General features: G+C 43.8%; 1 protein-coding gene across 1 annotated transcript in view; it reads right to left on the bottom strand.

Moving 5' to 3' along the window:
* Positions 1-21,637, bottom strand: part of Vps53 (VPS53 subunit of GARP complex) — a 136,432-nt gene that overhangs the window by 56,882 nt on the left and 57,913 nt on the right. Inside the window, exons 8-11 of the mRNA XM_085695344.2 lie at positions 16,270-16,348; positions 12,612-12,755; positions 12,055-12,197; positions 10,758-10,899 (exon numbers count right to left, since the gene is read on the bottom strand). Coding sequence (XP_085551470.1) covers positions 10,758-10,899; positions 12,055-12,197; positions 12,612-12,755; positions 16,270-16,348 — 508 coding nt within the window. The remainder of the gene's footprint in view (positions 1-10,757; positions 10,900-12,054; positions 12,198-12,611; positions 12,756-16,269; positions 16,349-21,637) is intronic.

Raw genomic sequence — 21,637 nt, 5'->3', positions numbered from 1 at the left:
TATCAACTTTAAGATAGTTCTGTTTACTCACATTTAAACTACTAAATTCTTATCCAAAATACTGGGGTGCTGTTTTGTAGTCAGACAATGGCTTCTGTACATGAAGAAAGTCTGATGGCAACTGTATTAGCCTAAGGCAATCATTTCTAAGACAATGGTGTTTGCACAAAACTGATGAGAAGCAGTGCAGTCAAATGGCCAGGCAAGCATTTCAGATCTCACCCTTTACATACTAGCTTCTTGACCTGCTGTGGGTTATTTATATGTGTGAGGTTTTTATTTTTATATGTGTGTGTGTGTGGTATTTATATAATATATGATATATATATATATATATATATATATATATATATATATATATCTTTCCTAAGCTTTCATCATCTTTTTAAGAGTTGCTAGTATTTGCCCAGGCATGGTGGTACATGCCTATAGTCACAATACCCTAGAGGCACGGGTAGCAGGATCTCAAGTTCAGGGGCAGTCTAGGATGTGTGTTAGTGAATTTCAGTTAGAATCCAGTCTGAGCTATCTGGTGAGTTCTAGGACAGCCTGGCAACTTAGTAAGACCCTATCTGAAAACAAGCAAACAAACAACACTGCTGATTTTAGGGGGAAAGGAAGAGGGAAAAACAGTATTTACCATGCCTAAATGTCAACAAATAAATTAGTTAAGTTAGGCATGCTAGTGGGTACTTGAAGTCCCAGGTTTTTGGAAAAGTGAGGCAGAAGGATCTCTTGAGCCAAAGAATTTGAAACCAGACTGGACAATAAAAGAGTCCATGTCAACAAAACAAAATCAAATCAAAAGTAAATACAAAACAAATCACAGATCCTCAGTTGGAGACACAGCTCAGGGTTATATTGAAAATTATATTTGCATTATAAGAGTTAGTTAGTACACGCCTGTGGTACTGGCCAAGCATTCATAATTAATATTAAGTCTCTAAGTGGTAATTTGGGAATGGCTGCCAGAACACAGAAAAACTCTGCCTATATTAATTTGGATTGTTTTAAACTGGGTTTTACTATTTCTCAGACTAGCTGTGAACTCTTGGACTCAAATGATCTTCCCTAGCCTCTCAAGTATCTGGGACTAATAAAAAAAATTTTTTTTTACAATCATAAATACCTTTTCCCCCAAAACATAATATTCCTATTAATTATTTGGGAATTTCATACAATGTATGCCATCACACTCACTCCCATTCCTCCCAGATCCACCCTCCCATCCTTGTGTCCCAACCCCAAAAAACCCACCAAGTTCAATTTGTGTTGCCTATACACTCCCTGGAGCATGGTCAAATTCTTAGTAGCAAGCCCCTTAAAGAAAACTGAGTCCTTCCCCACCCCAACTCCACCCTTGCAGAAGCCATCAACTGTGAGGAGCTAGATATACTTCAGCATCTCTATCACAGTTTTTAAGGACTCTCTTTGACGGCTTCCTTTTTTCTTTTTCTTTTTCTTTTGGTGGGGGTGGTGGTCATAGAAGCCTTCAATATCTCTCATTCTCAGATAGCACTGCAAAAGAAACTTCCTGGACTATTGCAGCCAGCAACAGCATGGATCACAGACTTCTACATGGTTTCCAGGGGCAGCACAGATCATGGACTTCAACATGGCTTCCAGCAGCAACTCAAATCAAGGACATCAACCTGGTCCCTAGTGGCAGCATGGATCATGGATATCAACATGGCCTCTGACCGCAATATGGACTATGGACATCAATACAGCCTGCAGCAGCACGGTGTCTGACGACGGCATGAAGCATGGAAGTCTCTCAAGGAGACTTAATCCAGAAAGTGACCCATTCTTCTCTCAGAGCAAGAGTGATCATGCAGTTGGGTAGCATACTTGCAGGCCAAGGGCAGTGCCTTGGTTCCATGCTCTCTCCCCTCAGCAGGTCAAACAGCTTGAGCAGCAGCAGCAGATTCACTGGGGGTTGGGTGGCAGCTCTAGCCTATCAGGCAAGCAGCGACAATGGGGAGAAGTGGGCCAGAGGTGCAGTTCCCATACCTGTTGTCAATATTCCACCTTCTCTTTTTCCAGTTCTAAGAAACTCCTTTATGAAAGCATCTTCCTGGAAGACCTGTCTTTTAGAAAGTTGTTCTGGAGATCCTGTGCACTCCACAGGCTCATCCATGTCTCCCCTGTGATCGCTTCCCTGGCTCTCTCAGGCTCCTTGGAGCAGCACCATGGCACTGTGGGTGCTGGCAGCTGCCACCATCTTGAATATTCTCCTATATAAATTCCAATATAAATTCCAAAAATATATAACAGCAAGATGGGTTCAGCAGGAAGAGGTACTTGCTATCAATTTCGATGACCTGAGTTTGATCCCCAGAACCTACATACTAGGAAAGAATCAACTCCTCAAAGTTGTACTGACCTCCACATGTATGTAGCAAATACAAACACATGCACACTTGCACACAGACAAACACACAAAATAAGTGAAAGAATGAATGAACTTAATTTAAAAAAGGACAAAATTCTTTCATTGTTTTTAGGAGAACAGAGTAAAATAGAATCAGGAAACAGTATGAGGTTGTCACAGTGCTGCAAGCAAAAGCTGATGAGGACGGGACTAAGCTGGAGACATGGATTCTGGAAGGATTTAGGAGGGGCCAAGGGGACCCAGTGAATGAAGGGAAGGAAGGAAAGAGGTTGAGGATCACATACTTTGGCTGGTATGGACACTCACTCAAATGGAGACCCTGTAGTTGAAGAGGGCATAGACTCTGGATCTGACATACCTGGTTCCAGCCCAGGCTCTACCTCTGGGTCTGCCTAGCTTCTCAAGCCTCAGCCCCAAATCAGATGGAAGACAAGCACCTGATGCGTGATCTGGCACACTGGGAAAGGTCACAGGGAAAGGCTCAGAAGCAGCAGCTTCCACTAACATAAATAGGGATGATGGCTCAAGTAGAGCCTCAGGTTTTGTTTTTTCCTTTTGAGACAGTGTCTTAAGAGGTGGCCAGGCTAGCCTTAAAGTTGCCATCTTCCTGCCTCTGCCTTCTCAGCACTGGGATCACAGGTGTGCATAGCATGTACTTCGCTGCAAAGAAAGAAGCAGGGGCACAAGACTGAAAGTCTTCTGAAACCGGTTTCTTTCCAATACCACACAGGCAGCCTGCCCCATTGACTTTCTGGGATCTCTCCAAGAAACGGAAGCAGTGGGCTGTCAGTTTACAAGTGTGAACGGCACAGCAAAATGCTTCCTTCTTCCCAGCCCCACCACTGCGCACTCATTACCCGGCTGAAAAATGCAGCTGTACTAAGCCCAAGAGCGGGTGCCGAGGGCCATGCTGCTTCTCATATTCATCTGCTATGGTGAAAACAAGTCTTTGCCAACAGCAACCACTGGCACAGGATAGCTTCTGGGTGACAGTCCTGCTGTCAGCCATCAGGGTCACACTTCTCCTTCCTGCTCTGCAGCTGGTGCAGACCAGAGAGAACTGCTAGTCTGGATTTGGATTTTAAATAACTGGAATGACATATCCTATAAACTCTGTGGGGCTAGATGAAATGAAGTATTTGCCAAGAAGGGAAAGGATTTCCAATTTTAAAAGAATCCATTCTTTTGGCGATGATGACAGTGTCTCAAGTCCACATGGGAAGCTAAAGTTCTTCATATAGCAACTTAATTGCCTTTGATTGGCTCACATGGGATTCCCAGCACCTTCATAACAGAAGGGGCCACACACGGGCCAGCCAAGCTGTCTCATTTACTGTGAGAAGAGTGTGGCTTCAGCCAGGTGTGTTTCCGCATCTGGGCCTGCACACACAAATCCTCTTTGGAGGCCCTGGCTGGACACGTTACATTATCAAAGAAAGAACACTGAAATTTAAGGCCATTTTCCCCTTCCCTGAAGAAGAAAGCCTTCAGCTATGAGATGAAAGCCCCACATTCTCCGCAGTTCTCATTCCATAAACACTGCACCAGGTCAGTTCCTGACTGGTACTTTAAGAGGCAGCCTGTGGGCCTTAGCTGACAATCAAGATCGCAGGCAGGGGCTGCTCACACCTGGTGTTTACTATCCTCCACCACTCTTGCTGCCACATGTTCGTACCTCACATTGAAGGTATTACAGGTTTCTTTCTCCTGATAAACCGTAAGCATCTGTCTGACCCAACTTCTCATCTTTTTCTGAGCCTCTGCACAGAACACACTTGAGGATTTTCTTGTCCAACTAACACTTCTTCACAAATGTTTTCCACACACAGGTTTTTGTTTTCTGTACAGAAAATGTGTATACTGTGTGTGTGTTCATAAGGAAAAAGACAGGAAAGCTCCAGGTAAGAAGAAAAAGAACTTACTTTAAAAATATTCTCTACTAACGTTCAACATGTAGGTAACAGCTGAGGGTGAAGGTGCACACATGTAATTAATCCCAGCACTTGGGAGACAAGCAGAAGATCGAGTGTTCAAGGTTAGCTTCTGTTACATAGTGAGTTTGAAAAAGGTGAAAGATTTTATATATCAAATGGATAAAAGAAAGCATATTCAACAAATGGTGCGGGCATAACTGGATATCAACATGTAGAAGAATGAAAATAGAGCCATATCTATCACCATGCACAAAACTCAAGTCCAAATGGATCAAAGACCTCAACATAAAACCAATCATGCTGAACCTCAAAGAAGAGAAAGTGAGAAGTCCACTTGAATGCATTGGCACAGGAGACTGCTTCCTAAATATAACCCCAGTAGCACAGACACTGAGAGAAACAACTAATAAATGAGACCTCCTGAAACAGAAGCTTTTGAAAAGCAAAGGACACAGTCAACAAGACAAAACGACAGCCTACAGATGGGAAAAGATCTTCACCAACCACACATCGAACAGAGGGCTGATCTCCAAAATATAAAAAGAACTCAAGAAATTGGACATCAAAAGAACAAATAACCCAATTAAAAAAATGGGGTACAGATCTAAGCAGAGAACTCTCAACAGAGGAATCTAAAATGGCTGAAAGACACTTAAGGAAATGCTCAGCATCCTTAGTCATCAGAGAAATGCAAACCAAAACAACTCTGAGATTCCATCTTACACCTGTAAGAATAGCCAAGATCAAAAACATGATGACAACTTATGCTGGAAAGGATGTCAGGTAAAGGAAATACTCTTCCATTGCTGATAGGAGTGCAAACTGGTACATCCCCTTTGAATATCAGTATGGCAATTTCTCAGAAATTAGGAGACAACCTACCTCAAGACCCAGCAATGTCACTTTTGGGTATATACCCAAAGGATGCTTAATCATACCACAAGGACATGTGCTCAACTATGTTCATAAGGGCATTGTTTGTCATAGCCAGAACCTGGAATTGGCCTAAATGCCCCTCAACCAAAGAATGGATAAGGAAAATGTGGTACATTCACACAATGAAGTATTACACAGCAGAAAAAAAAATGACATCTTGAAATTTGTGGACAAATGAATGGATGGATCTAAAAAACATCATATTGAGTGAGGTAACCCAGACCCAGAAAGACAAAATATCATATGTATTCACTCATAAGTGGCCTTTAGACATAAAGCAAAGAAAAACAAGCCTATAAATCACATTCCCAGAGAACCTAGACAACAATGAGGACACTAAGAGAGACAAATATGGATCTAATGTACAAAGGAAGTAAAAAAAAGACAAGATCTGCTGAGTAAATTGGGAGCATGGGGACCAAGGGAGAGGGTTTAAGAGGAGAGGAGAGAAAGGGAAGGGAGCAGAGAAAAATGTATAGCTCAATAAAATCAATAACAAAATTTAAAAAAATAATTAATTAAAAAAAGGAATAGGCACAACCTAACTCTCTTTGAGGATGCTATTCAAATGGAAGAACATGTTCTTTTAGCAACAAGGAATCATTTATAGGGGCCAGAGTGACAATTACTCAGTGGCTAATAGCTCTTTTTGATCTTACAGAAAATCAAGGTTCAATCCAACTTCATGTGGTGTTCACAGTCATCCTTAACTCCAGTTCCCGGGGAATCTGACAGTTTCTTCTGACCTCCTTGGGTACCAGGCACAGACATGCACACACACACCTACTAAACCTTCAGAAAAGTTTTAAAAAGAAACCACACATAAATATTTTCAAACACCGACAGGAATTCCTTGGACATGACAAAACTACTTCCCTGCTTACACCAGATCCCTGGGGAGCCCTGAGCTCCCCTCCATGTCTGACGGTCTTCCTAAGGTAGGCATTAAGTTGCCAGAAGGCTGAGGTGTGGGGTGGCATGCTCTGTGTGTGAGCATCAAGGCTGACAAGTGCAAGTGGGTGTAGTGGTGCATGTCTATATCCTCAAGCCTGGGAGATGGGAGCAGGAGGACCTCATGTTCTAGGTCTGGCTGGGTTATACAACCCTGTACCCAAAACCCAAAGCAAGACAGAACACTGTTTCCACAACTTTCTGTTTTTAAAATGTTACTTTTTTAAGCTGAGAAAATACACTTTACGTTAAAATGACCCCTAAATTAAATGACAATTCTGTTTGAAAGGTCAAGAGGAAATGGACTCCAGCAGCAGGATGTAGGGAGGATTCGTATTTTTAAAAAAGACAAAGAAAAAGAAAACTCAAACTCAGAGAGGCAGTTAACCCCAATCTACTCTGCTTTCAGCAGAAGGCTGGATAGAATTTGCTCACCTTCAATCTAATCATCAGGTCACTAAAAATGCATATGGATACAGTTAAACCACATACAGACATTTGCTTTTAATTTCAAGGCAAGTGAGCCTTAGACTTTCTTAAATCCCTCCTGCAGGGTCAGAAGTTGAGGTAAGAGGCGAACACACTGGCTGCTCACGTTTTGCAGAAAGAGCTGAAGGAAGTATGGGGATGGAACTTGGGAGCACTAGTACAGACAGACAAAGCAAGTCCATTCTCACGGTTCTTCCAGTCAAAAGTAAATCATGCCCCCTTTACTGTCAAAGTCACCAAGGGCTTAAAGTGATACAGAGAAGCCAGGGATAGTGTGTGTATGTGTGTGTGAGTGGGGGTGGGAAGAGGGAGAGAGAGAGGGAGAGGAAGAGAGAGAGTTAGAGGTGGCATAACAAACTAACAGCAGGCAGTCTCCCTGATTTGTTTTCCAAGGAGTCTGCTAAAGTTCTATAAAATCTGATGTGTATTATATAGTGTTAAGATATACCTGGATCCATTTTGTAGTTTATTCTGAGATCCTAAAACAAAATGGTAGTCAAAAAAAGATTTTTTTTCAAAAGGTCTTCCCTGGAGGCAAGCAGCAAAGGAAGAGGGACAGGACCAGGGAACAGCAGGCCAGGTCACTCAGCCTGGGAGCTATGGCCTCTTTCCAGTGTCATTGCTACAAGTATTGTCAGAGTCATGACTGGTTCACTAGAGTCCTTCCCATCAAGGATGACAGAACACAAGCAGAATGGATGGCCCCTGCTGGTCCAGAGTGAGGTGATGGCAGGAATCAGGCCCAGTGTGAACATCACCTAAAGTAAGAACCTTCCCAGCACCCCAAAGCTAGGGGTCTGAGAACCTGGCCTAGACACTGGGAACCGAGCTGAAGAGGCCATGGCAGCCTGTTGGTGTTCTAAAAGTCTTGTTAAAGAGAAAAATCCTTGCTGACTACAGGACCCCCACTGTCAAATGCAGATTGGCTGCTGAGGATTGGTAATTGCAAGAGACAACGGTCCAGAAGAAGACAGTGAACTCTGTTAGAAGCTGACTGACTTTAAGAAGTGTGTGGGGGCAGCTGACCATCGAGAAGAAAAGTAAATAAAGAGCTTGTGATGTTCTGCAGGCTCGTGTGTGTCTCTGTGTGTGTGTGTGTGTGTGTGTGCGCGCGCGCGCGCGCACCTCCCTGGTCAAGGATTGTGATCTGAAACTCCCTTAGGAATCTGACAGGAGAGAGAAGCAAAGTCTGAATAATTAGAAGGGAGACTGACAAACCAGTTCTGCCAAAAAAATTTAAAAATCACATGACAAGAAAGGCAAGGTCTGGGGAAGAGGGCTCTTATCTGAGGAGCAACTCCAGGATGACAAGGTTTCATGCCCCCGCTAAAGGAATCAAGGTGAAGAAGTGCAGTACGATTATGAGAAACAAGCGCCCCAGCCTACCCCTCCAGACAGAGGTGGCTGGCAATCAGTCAAGTGCCACCGTGATATTGCTACTCTGTTGTCTACAATAAAACCAAACCAAAAAGGGCACCATCCTCACAAGCAGGAGCAGAGTTCAGGCTGGCTTCCCAGGGTCTCTGCTTATTGACCTGCTCAGTAGCATCAGCCTGTCTACAAGCCTAGCCATATTATTTACTTCCTAGTTACAGCATACTCCTTCTACAAAGTGATGGTTTCAGAACGACATTCTTGTTCAAGTATCTGCACATACTTTCGCCACATCCACTCCACACTGCTTTTTCCTGTCTTGTCCTCCTCCAAGCCCCCACCCTAGCACTGTTGACCCCTCGGGGATTTCTTGGATTGGTGACAATGTCATGTGTCCTGGACAGACTTAGGTTTGCAGACTGCCTTGGTTATCAGTTACAGCACAGTCATCTGTGATCCTTACGTGATCTAACAGTAGCAGAAATCACCAGGAGTGGGGTCCTGTTGACAGGGGTGGGTAGATATTCCAGAATCTGTTCTGGGGCCTGTGTCTTGTTCACATAGTTGGATTTCTGATCCACAGAAGTGATCCTTGTGTGCTACCCAGCTTGGCTAGCTGGAAACCATGAGAGCTCAGGGATTACATCCAGGGTGGGCCTGGTACTCAGTGCTGAAAATTCTCTGTCCTGTGAGGCTGAAGCAGGCTGTCTAAGCTGCTGCTGAGAAGAGGGCTCAGGCAGCACTGTGGGGAGGAGCGCAGACATGAGGGTCTGGCAGGTGACGCCAAGCAATGGCTTCTCAGCAGGCACACACATTTCCCTGGGGTTTTGTTTTTTTGTTTTTGTTTTTGACAGTACCAGGGATTGAACCCAGGGCCTTATAAAGCAAGCACTCTATCACCTAGCTACAGCCATTGCCCCAGTCACACACTTCTTTCTGTGGCTTTTCTGACTTTTGCTTTCTTTAAGGACTATGGTGGCTTGAATGAGATGTTCCCTATAATTTCAGGAATTTGAATACTTCTTCCCTGGTTGGTGGTACTGTCTGAATAGGTTTTAGGTGTGTGGCCCTGCTGGAGGAAGTGTGTCTCAGGGAGCAGGCCTGAAAGTTTCAAAAGTCATAGGCCATGCCCAGTTTGCTCTCTGCTTCTGCTTCAAGTTGGAAGCCGTCTGCTACTATTTCAGCCACCATACCTTCATATTGCCATGCTTTCTGCCAGGATGACAATGGATTCTCATCCCCCTCATAGGCCCGAATAACCCTTCCTTCTAAAAGTCATGGTGTTTCATCGCAGGAATAGAAAGGTAACTAATACAAGGATACTTTCATCCATTTGTGGCCTATTTTTTTACTCTATTACTAAAATAAAATCACTTTTGAAAATGAGTTAGTATGCAGAGGACTGTCTATATACCTTATTTGCTTATTCAATGTGAAGGTTTTGTGTTATTCTTTCCTTGCTTGTTTTTCAGTCAGAGCTCATAGAGCCCATGATGGCCTCAAATTTAATTTGTAGTTGGAAATAACCTGGAACTTCTCATCCTCTTGCCTCTACCTCCCAAGCAGGATCACAGGTCTGTGCCACCACACCCAGTTTCTACACATCTTCAGCATGGAAACTATTTTGTGATTACAGTTGTCTTCAATAAGATCATGAGTGAGTATAAGCAGATAGAGGCTTGAGCTATTGCCTTAAAATAGGACTGTCATCATTTTTATATGACCAAGTGGGTTCCTAAGATGGCACATAGTTGCCAATACCCTACAATGGCTCCCTGAGCTTAGCTGGGGGAGACAGCCATAAGGAAACAGAAACTTAAGCCCCAGCATTTCTCAGAAACTCTGTGACTCAGATTTCCTCTCCTCCCTAAATGGCCACCTTCCACACGCAGGAGGACATCTGCTGTCCACAAACTGCCCGACTGCAACCGGCACAGAGCCCTCCTGCTAGGCGTGGCCCAGGGACCCTGACAGAGAGGGCAAGGTCTACCCTAAGCCTTCAGAATCCCATAAAGCCGACTTGCTTTCCCAGCTGGACTGCTGCTCTCTACTCCCATGGAACACTCACAGTTTGTCTCCTAATAATAATTTTTCTACCCATAGAGTGGTCCTCTTCAGTGGTTTTGCGGCACTCACTTACAGAGGATTCTACCAAAGTGCCAGGACCTTAAGACGGGAAACCTGGGAGCTAGAGAACATTGCATGGTGGGGGATGAACAGGTGAGTGGCCTGACTCCAGCTCTATTCTTCCACCAGAGTGGCTGCAATTCTGTTTGCATTATTATCTCTATGACTTCTGAAGTAAAATGAGCATGGTAGGAATCTTCTACAGGGATGAATCAGAGTAACTGATGGCAGAGAAATGCACATAGCTCAGTGTGGAACATATGGCAGGAATTAAAAACAAAACAAAACAATCATGTCAAGTTTAGATTCCCCATCGTTTCGTTAGGAGTTTTGGAAATCATTTATATGGCCCACGTCCCTTGTTAAAAATAACTTAAACTGGGCACAGTGGCATGTGTCTGTGGCCCTAGCTCCTCTGGAGCGGAGAGGAAAGGGTCACTAGAGACCAGAGCCAAGGATGATGATGTTCACACTTTACAGAGAAACAGTGAATGAAATCGGGCTACCGCAGCCTCTGGTACCCAGATCCAGCTCCCTCAGGAAAGTCTTACCAGGGTTCCATCTGTCAGGGTGCAACCGGAGAAGCGTTTTGCAAGAAACCCCTCAAAGTTAGTTGTCCTCTGAATTGCAAAAAGAAGCAATTTCACCTCAATTTCCTTAGCTCTGGCTCGCATGATTTTGGAAAGTTCTGTCCTTCAAAGTAAAGAGAGAAGACTGCAGTCAAACAGACATCTTTTATTTATTTATGACAAAGGGGCTGGAGAGATGCTTCATCAGCTAAGAGCACTTGCTGTTCTTACTCAAGACCCGGTTCAGTTGCCAGCACCACATGGTAGTTCACAACCATCTGTAACTCCAGTTCCAAAGGAATTGATGCCCTCTTATGGCCTCCATGACACCAGGCATGCACATGAGCATATATTACACGCAGGATATACATATACACATAAATAAAAAAGAAATATGTATTTAAAAAAATACATGCTCCCAGCACTTAGAAGGTAGAGGCAGGCAGATCTCTGTGAGTTTGAGGCCAGTCTGGTCTACACAGCAAGTTCCAGGGACAGTCAGGGCTACACAGAGAAACCAAAAATATAAAACATAATAAAATTTAAAGTAAAATACAAAATACAAGCGTGTGTATATGTGTGTGAAAGGAAATATCTTTCATTTAGGAAAAAATGTACAGATCATTTCAAACGTTGAGGTCTATTACCAACTCAGTCAAAGCCTTGGGACTAGAAATGTTTTCCTCCTGGCAGGGGACACAGTCTAAGAACATTCCTCAGACACTTGAAACCTAGGTAGTACACAGCCCTACACATGCTGTGCTTTTTCCACACATGTCTCTATGGAGGGGTTTAATTTATAAATTAGGCACAATAAGAGCATAATTTATAATTTATGATAAAACAACAATTATAACAATAAATTGTAATAAAAGTTACTGTAAAACTCATGAACTATTTCTTTCTAGCATCAACCATGGAGAGACATATAGGGAGACTATACAGACCATAAGTAAAAATTTTGAAGTTATTCTCCAGTAAAAATACATCAAGATTTACAATACAAATCTGATAATGTGGTCATTACTATATTTACATCTCTATGTGTTTGTTCTGAGACCCCCCTCAAAAAAAAAAAAAAGACAAAAGAAAAAAAGTTCCTGGCTGGCCTGGAACTTGTTATGTAGCCCAGGGTCTCAAACCTAGTGATCTGCCTGCCTCCGCCTCCCAAATGCTGAGATTGAAGGTGGGCACCAATATCTGGCCTATTATAGTTTCAAATTTTCAGTCACATGAAACCGTACATCAGGCCTGTGAGCAGGAGACAGCTGAGAGTTACCTTGTCACATGGCAGAATTCTACTGAGATCCTCTCTGTCATGTGCCACTCCCGCGGAAACATCCGGCCATACTTCTCCTCGTAGTCCACAAGCTGGCGCTTCACCCAGGCATAACGTCTGTCAATTTTGTCCAGCCAGGCGACCTCATGAAGGGAGGAACAAAACCACTCAATGCTCAGAATCACAAGCAAAAACTAGGACCCAAGAGAGGCAGCCAACCTCCATCTTTCTCCCACTTAACAGAATCTATACCATGTTATTTACTTGAACTGGTCCATGGCTGGGCATCAGAGCTCTGAGTGTTTTTTCTGTATGGAAAGTGTTACACACAAGTGCATTCTTCTGGGGGAGAGGACAGCTTTCATTAATTTCCCCAAATGGTCAGTGACTTAATATGGTGAAGATCCTCTAGCCTGTAAAGTCAGCCTGGGGATCTGTGGCTCAGGGCACAACGCTATCAAATAGTTAATTGTACTAGTAAAGTATAGGTCAGGAGGCTTGGCAGCATTAGTTTCTTTTTCAGTAAAATTAAATCGTTTCATCTGGCCAATACTTACATCTTGGTTTTCTTGAAAAAGTACTAGATACTCTGATAGATGCTGTTTAATAAACTTTTTGATGATTTCCTGTTTGATTCGGGGGTCCAAGATGTTAGCCACCAGGCACGCATCTCTCAGGACATTGCTGGGTCCTCCTGGCCTCTGGGGAAACAAACAGCAAACAAACAGCATAAATGGCAGAAGTGCCTATACCTCTCTCCTGGCCTGTAACAGCTGCTTCTTCCTTGTCTCTCACTGTTCTTACTCCTCTCCTCGGACATCTGGTCTTGCTGCAGTAGACTGATATCTTAGTCACTGGTTCTTTGAGAAAAGAACAGCAAGCTAGTTTTGCAGTAGCCAACCTAAAAGCTAGCCTGTGACTCAATAGTGAGACATTCAAGAAAACAGAGCCAGCAAAGATCACAGAAAAGTTTACTTTCCGTGTATCAAAACCGAAATGACCTAAAGAGCCAGAATGACAACAGAGATTATGTTGAAGAGGCCCAAAAGTCACTGTCTCTCACATGTACCATTTTTTTTCCTGCTTCCAACCTTCCTAGGATCCCTGTTGTTTTGTTTGCTTACTTGACAGCTGGCCTGCCTGCCTACCTGCCTGCTTGCCAACTTTGAGACAAGGCCTTGCATGTAGCCCAGGCTGGCCTCAAACTCGGGGTCCTTCTCCTTCAGCTTCCCAAGTGCTGAGATCACAGGCATGCCCTACTATGCCCAACTGTCATTCCTGCTCTTAAAGAGCTATATTTGTGACAAAGAGGGTGGTGGTTTTAAAAACCCACACTAAATTCCAAACCAGCAGACTCGTTTCACTGATGGCCAATCACCCAGACAGACTGCCAAAGGTGAAATACTGAAACACCAGGTCCCTGACCTGAAGGGTGGAGGTGGGGAGGGGCTGTAAGGATACAGCAGCTAAGAAGGGCCTTGTTTACTACTAGAGCAACTGCTTCTCACTGGCCTGCTGCTAATGCATCACTGAATATATGTGCTGACCAGGATCCCTATAGTACAAAGAACCCTTGAAAACTCTTGGTTTGATACATAGCCTGGTGATTTGGCAGAAGTTACTCAGCCTCACCTGAAAAGCAATGGGCTTAAATCAGGATGAGCAGAAGTTCTTCCAAAGCCTTCCTGATTGTTTGTTTTTGAGCAGAAGTTCTTCCAAAGCCTTCCTGATTGTTTGTTTTTATCAAGTCTGTCCATCTCAATTGATGTTCAAATATCAGACAAGGTGCCTGGACCCAAACTGTTACAATGTGACCTGCTCTACTCTGAACCACTGCTCTGCTGCCCTCTGAACCAATAGAATGTTTAACTCTGGCTTCCAGATGAAAATGCTTGAGCTCACTGACAAGTCATGGAGACCAAAACTTAGAGGTTCAGAGGTTCAAATTTTCTCATTTACAAAAAAAAAATTACTAAATTATCTTGGTGTCTTAGTACTTTTCTATTTCTGTGAAGAGACGCCATAAACAAGGCAACTTATAGAAGAGAAAGCTGATTGGTGTGCATGGCTCCAGCATGGCAGCAGGCAGGAAGGCAGGGCACTGAGCAGTGCTTCAGACTTTACATCCTCATTCAAAAGCGGGAGGTGGAGAGGGTGCCAGGAATGGCATGAGCTTTTAAAACCACAAAACCCTCACCCAGTGGGCACATCTCCTCCAACAAGGTCATACCTCCTAATCCTTCACAACACTTCTACCAACCAGGGACCAGTATTCAAACACATGAGCCTATGGGGACCATTCTCCTTCAAATCACCACATTTGGATACTTGATTTTGAATTGTTAATTTTTTTTTTTCTTAAGACAGGATATTTCCTGTGTAGCCCAGACTGGCCTAGAACTTGCTGTATAGTCTGAGCTAACTCATAGTCCTCCTGCCTCAATCTCTAGGATGCTGGCTGGCGTGATAGGCACACCCACTAATCAATACTTTAAAAAAAAAAAGTTTTGGTTCAAATTTGCAAACCAGGATTAGTAACACAAGGCCTTTTTAGAAAAATCAAAAGCCTTTAAAAACGGAAAAAGAAAACTTAACAATATCCCATTAAGTAACAGTCAGAAAAGGAAGTCAGGTCATTAAACCCTTTTAACTTCATATGCCCCTGGGACCTGGGAGAAAGGTAGAGAGTAGGCCATAGTTAGATGAGAGGCAAACAGTAAAGACAGCCTTCACCCACATCCTTCTGAAACATCGTGCAATGGGATGCAATGGGATGGGGCAGAGAACACAGGAAGGCAGTTGCCTGGGAAGACTACTATTTACAACTAGTACTAGTCTAAAATAGTAGCCACCAGCCAGGCAATCCCTTTTTGCTTCTGAGAACTTCATTTTCCTCAGAGGGCCATGAGGAATAATGGCTTTCCAATCTATGCCTTTCCTGAGTTTCATCAGGTGACTAAAAGATGCAGTTCTCGAAGCAAAGTGCTTCACAAATGAATATCAGATTCCTGGCAGTCAGTTGAAAAACACAAGGCATTAAGGTTAGGAGCTGGTCGCCTACAGAAAGCAATCTATCAAAGCCAGGGCTGCCATCCCCACCTACTTCCTAATACAGAGCACAAAGGAAAAGCGATTAAGATATTTCCAGTTATTGAATTCTGGAGCAAATGCAGGAAATGCTCCTTGGCTCACGAGTGAACGTATATCCATCTCATCTCCACCCACGGAGCCCGGTGAGGAACGCTGCTGGCCATGTGCTCGGCTTCGCTTTTGCCTTTAACAATGCTTTCTCTTGAAACAGCTCAAATAATAGAGAAAACAAGCTTCTGCGGGTTCTGCCCTCCCCAACACATGCAAGGCATTAAGATGACATCTGCTGCAATGTGAAGGATGGAGCTAATAGCAGTTTCCCAGCACAATGACAGCCAAGGGAGGGAAGCCTGTGTGAGAGACATGCACCCAACAGCTCCCAAGCGAAAGCGAAGGCCTCGCAGACACAACAGAGACAGTTCCACCACCAGCAAGCTCGAAGATCCCAGAGAAGAGGATTCCCATCGTTAAAAGCGACCTCTGGATTGTGTCATGAGAGTTACATAAGCTCCTAGACACGCCTCCCAGTTGTCTACTCACCACAAAGCCAGTGTTATATAACAATTCTAAAAAACACTGTGGTTCGAAGGTTTTTGTTTTTATTTTAAACACAGCTATGAGGGAAAAAATGTGGGTTTATAGAGCAGACAAAATGCAAGATTTGACAAACATTAAATTAAACCAAAAGAATCTTCATTTTTTTTCCTCCCCAGAGGGGGGATCTCATGTAGCCCAGGCAAGCTCAGCATGTAGGCAAGGATGAACTTGAACTTGTGATTCTCTTGCCTCCATCTTTCTAGGGCTTAGATTACAGACATGCATCACCATACCCAATTTATGTGGGGCTAGTGATCAAATTCAGGCTTCATGCGAGCTTAGGTAGGTAGTCTACCACCCAAATCACACTCCTGAACCCAAGTCCTCTTTCTGAGGCTGGAAGGACACAGATCAATGGTCAGCATTGCATCGTGATACTTAAAACCCAGTCGGCAGACAGTGGCCTGTGTCGGTCAACACCTCTGGAATGAAACCATGTGCACCACCACTCACACATCTCACACTCACCGGATGGAGGATGAGCACAGTGGGAAACCTAAAGATTGGAGGGAAAATGCAGACTAGTACCTTGGTACCCTGTGAAGGAAACGCCTCTTCAAAATCAGCCAAGATCTGCTGTCCTAGCTCAGTCTGCGCAGCCTTCACCCTGGGGAAAAAAGGGACTGTATTAACGACTGGCAACATTTTCAAATTCCTGTATACAATGGATCCACGGGGTCAGGAACTGTTAAAGTCTCTAGGACTCCATAGGTGATCACCTGGGAAGGAAGGAAAAGAGATGTACAGCTAGGTAAGAGAGGTCATGCAGAAGCAAGAGAGGTCACACAGGAGCAGGGCTATGACTTGGATACAGGCATCTCAGGATGGATTGTCTTTCTTTTTTTTTCTTTTTGCAATGCTAAGGATTGAACCTATGGCCTTGAGCATGAGAGGTAAGTGCTCTGCTACTGAGCTAGGCTCTCAGCCCTTCAGGATACAGTTCCAGGTCACCTTTACCTACTGTGTAATATGTATGTGTAACTGTATATATGCTGATCTTCATAAAATTTCATTTGGGGGTGGTTATACTGCAGGGAAATATTATATACCAGCACCCCGAGTAAACACAAATCTGTCGGATTACTAAAACAATTGCTTCCCATTCTACAGGTACGGAGTGGGAAGAGTGGTGCAGACTGTTTCAAGTAGCTTTACATTTGCTTCTTATAATATTTTAATTCAGAAATCTAATATTTAAAGCAAATAACAAAAAGAATGTTTCCTAAGGTGAAAGAAAAAGAGTCAGTTGATCAATAAACTATTGTTTAAGAGCAAAGGACACCATCTGTAATCCCAGCACTGAAAAAGCCAAGGCAGGAGGGTCGCAAGTTCAAAGCCTGACCAAGGAGATGAACTTCAAGACCATGTCTCACACAGCAAAACAAGACAAGACAGGCAAAACAAGTGATGGGCACTGGATGGAGATGTAGCTTCAGAAGAACGTGAGGGAAAGAGCGACTGGGAGGAAAAACGTGTAGAAGGCTGGGGTGGGCTGCTGCTTGACGGCATCTGCAGGACCAACAGCCTGACTGAAAGGAGAAAAGGAGAAGCAGCTAGGACGAAACAGTCGTGTCCTCCTTGTACCGGCCAGCTGCCTCTGCTGGTGACACCCAGCTTGTCCAGGCACAGAGCTAGAGAGCTAGGCTCCCGGGCAGCGCTGGACCTCCCTGAGCCTGACGTAAAGGCGTGCTTTGCCAAAAGCACCATGAAATAGCATGCCTCCTTGCTTGGACTCCACCCTGCAACTTCTGGATTGATTTTATAAAGTTTCTAGAAATAGCGAACAACCTAAAACCACAATTTCTTTGGCTATTGAGGAGAACCTGGCAAGTGGCTGAGATTTTATTTTTAACGAGAGCATAGGCATGACCCAGAACACTCAGTTTCTTCCTGTGGCATAGTTATAATCAGGCCTGATTCCAAATACTATCCAGGGTTTTCCACTATCTTCAAATGTTCCAAACCATTCCTACAGGTGAGTTTGTATTCTTCTAAGTTTGTGTTCAAGATAAGGCTGTGCTGGAATCCACCCCACCCCCACCTGCAGTTGCCCAAGAGACATCTGGAAACATCCTGAGTGTAAAGTCTGATGCGAGAGAAAAGAATGTGCTTTCATAAAACTGCTCCTCAGAGCATCTTGCCACTCCCCAGAGTGAGCCAGCAGGCGGTCTCCTGTGGGCCTGGTCACAAGGCAGAGATCCGGATGCTCACACCCCTCTCTTCTGATCCTCTTCTTGGAATTGTAAAGACAGCACCATTTCTTTCTTGAGGCACAGGACAAATCGTGTAGGTGAGGTCACCCCTGACTAGAGGTATGCATGGTCAGGGCCACTGGCCCCCATGAGGCTGCTGGGCTCAGCTCTGTCTCTGCTACCTCTACTCTACTCCAGTTCTCAATTTCTATGTTCTTACAGTGGCTGGAAAGACAACCAGAGTACAAAGGAAAAGGAATTCCAGGTTCCCACCTGTAATGATTTCTAATATTTAAAGTCACCTTTGAGACCAGATAGACTTAGCTGTGCCACTAAAAACTGCATGGAATAAGTTACTTCCTTAAGTGGGCTGGAGAGATGGTTCAGCAGTTAAGAACACTGCTGCTCTTCCTGAGGACCAAGTTGGTTCTTAGGACCCATATCAGGTGACTCACAACTGTCTGTAACTATGATTCCAGGGGAGTCGACAGTCTTTTCTGACCTCTGAGGGCACATATATAAAGAAGGAGGGAGGGAGGGAGAGAGGAAGGGAGAGAGGGAGAAAGAGAGAGAGAGAGAGAGAAGGGGGTGAGGAGAGAGGCCTGTGCTAGACGACTTCAGTGTGTTTCCAGTACTGATAATTTCACAACAACCCGCTTACTGTTTTAGCTGGCAATAGTACTCACTTTTACAAGTGGTGGCAAGAGGGATTTATAATTAACATTAGGGCAGAAAAACAAGCTTCCGCCTAGAACTGTTTGCAGCCATAGTTGTCTCTCAGTGACTGAGATGAAGGAGCAGCTATTCCCCTGGAGACACTGCTGACAAAGAGAGATCACATGCACAGATATTTTCTGGTGAGCCATAGCTTCTATAATGGTTACAGCTTATGAATGAGTCCCAAAAGGCTCCTGTATTGAGGGCTTGGTCTTCAGGTAGTGCTACTGAGAGGTGCTGGACCATGAAGATGAACTTCACCAAGGAACTAAATCATTGACAGATTCACCGTTTGACAGGATTATTGGGAAATGATGGAACAGGGAAATGGAACATGGTTTGAAGAAGTTGGTCTCTGGCTGGGGTGGGCATGTCAGGCTCGGTGACAGGCATCTGGACCCACTGAGCCAGTATGATTGGCATGTATTTTGTCCTCAGATCCTTGGTGAGCCACCCTGCTCTACTGTGTACTTCCTACATGATGGATGCTCTGCCTTATCTATGTTGCCCAGAAGCATCATAGTCAGTGACCATGGACTGAAACCATGAAACAAAATAAGCCTTACTTCTATTCTTTTCTTTTCTTTTTTTGAGATAGGGTCTCCAAGTAGCCTTTGCTGGTCTGTAACTTGCTATGTGTATCAGGTTGACCTCAAACTCAAAGAGATGTACCTGCCTCTGCCTCATAGTGTTAGGACTAAAGAAATGCATCACCAGTCCGGCAACCATTATCTCTTTTAAGCTGTTTTTCTTTGTTATTCCCTCACAGTAATAGAAACTAATGCAACAATCAATTGTCTAAACAGGATCCTAGAAATAAGCTAACAGACTCATCATCAGCCCACCAACTAATGTGTAGCAGGAAGGATTAAAAGGTCCTTCCAGCAGCTGAATGTGGTGGCACACACCTTTACTCCTGGCACTCAGGAGGCAGAGGCAGGCGGATCTCTGTGAGTTTGAGGCCAGCCTGGTCTACACAGTGAGTTCCAGGACAGGCTCCAAAGCTACAGAAAAACTCTGTCTCGAAAAACAAAACAAAACAAAAAACTCAACAACAACAAAAAAGGAAGACGTGGTGACAGAAGGCCAACAAAGTAGGAAAGCTAGAGTTTTACAGAAAAGAAGAGCAGGAAATAGCAGGATATATCCATTATCTTCTCACAGTCCAAAGAAATCCCCTCCACAGCCCTGAGATAAGTGGACTGACTCCCACCTGATGCCTTTACAGAATGGAAGGATTAGTCAAACACTATAACGTAATAGTGCTACCAAGACTCTCAGCCTAGAATGACACAGAGACCTGACCGCAGGCGCTGAGATCCTGTAATGTGGCCCTCACAGCTTAATCTGAGGAGGCCCAGACAGAACTCTCAAACACCAGTCAGACCTCTCCATTCTTTTTTCCACCATATCATGTGACTTCCCAACCTGCCAGGCTTCTCTCTCAAATAAGAGGTTAGACATAGCTCTGGGGGCAGGGTCGGGTGGGTTTTGTTTTTACAAAGAAATGCAAGAATCTCCCATTCTTTCTTAGGAAATATTGACCGACTAGAAGCATTTGCTCTCATGGATATGCTTAAGCCAAGAGGATTTGAAATGTAAAGATATTAAAGAAAAAAATTTTTCCTTTAATACTACATTAAATATTTAGGCATTTGCCAGAAGGGTAGTTGAAAGAAATTGCAAATCAAGACCCATAAACTTCATATTTCAAATGTACAGGCAAAGACTTGAGAATGCAACCCTGCATATGACTTCTGCGATTTATAGACAGAAGGCATCACACTGAGCAATGCACAGGGTCACTCAGCTTTCCTGCCTCCCTCTGAACAGCTATTTTGATTATTTCCAGATGGTTCCACCATCACTATATAAACAAAAGGGAGGACAATTCACCAGAATGATGCTAAAAATAGGAAGTCTGGAGTTCGCTCCAAATGTTAGCACCTCTTTGATGCTGATGGCAGCGGAGCACTGCAAACAAGCAGCTCTCACACCGCATTCCTTTCAGAGCTGCAGACTAGGGCGTGCTGCGCTGACAGACTATCACAAACACAGGTTCTAAACTAAGAACAAGCACAATGTTTGCAGGATGGATTAAAGGGCTCCTTTCCTCCAGCCCTTGCTTTAAGACATCGCTCTCAACCTGTAGGTCGAGACCCCTTCAGGGGTTTTCAAACAATCCTTTCATTGGGGTTGCTTAAGACCACTGGAAATTTACATTACAATTTATAACACTAGCAAAATTATAGTTATGAAGTTGCAATGGATATAATTTTATGGTTGGGGTCATCACAATATGAAGAGCTGCATTAAGGGAGCATAGCATTAGGAAGGTTGAGAACCACTGTTTTAAGAAAATGTCACTCTAACAGTCCTAAGTTTCTTCGAATTTATAAAACTATACCTTTGAGAAATTAAAGATTTGTTTAGTTTATTATTATTGTGTGTACATGTTTTCCTTTTTTTCTTCTTCTTTTTCTTTATTTTTGCATGTTTATCTGTGCACCAAATGCATGCTTGGTGTCCTCAGAGTTTGTGAGTTGCCATGTGGGTACTTGAAATTGAACCTAGGTCATCTGCAAGAGCAATAAATTCTCTTAATCACTGAACCAACTTTCCTTTCTTTGGAAAAGTAAATAGTACACCAAGAACACAGGCAAAAAGGAAGAAGAACAAAGCAATGAAATTGTCTCAAACTAAAGAGAGCTTGTGTACAGCAAAGGGAAGAATCCACAAAATGCAAAGGCAGCCAAAGAATCAGGAGAAAACATTGGGAACTGTTTAGCTCACTAAGGTTAGTATGACCAAATAAAGACAGATATATTTGGTGGGTGGAGTGCCGAAGGAGCCAGCCGCGCTCCTGGGTTCAGGCTCCAGCACCTCATGACCAGGTGTGGAAGCACAGGTCTGTAGTCGCAGCACTCAGAAGGTGCTGGGGGAGGATCAGAAATTCAAGATCATATTCAGTTACATGGAGTCTGAGG

This window comes from Myodes glareolus, chromosome 9, assembly GCF_982192425.1.
Source record: "Myodes glareolus chromosome 9, mMyoGla1.1, whole genome shotgun sequence".
NCBI classification, from domain to species: Eukaryota; Metazoa; Chordata; class Mammalia; order Rodentia; family Cricetidae; genus Myodes; species Myodes glareolus.
This window is presented reverse-complemented; position numbering and strand designations above follow the sequence as displayed.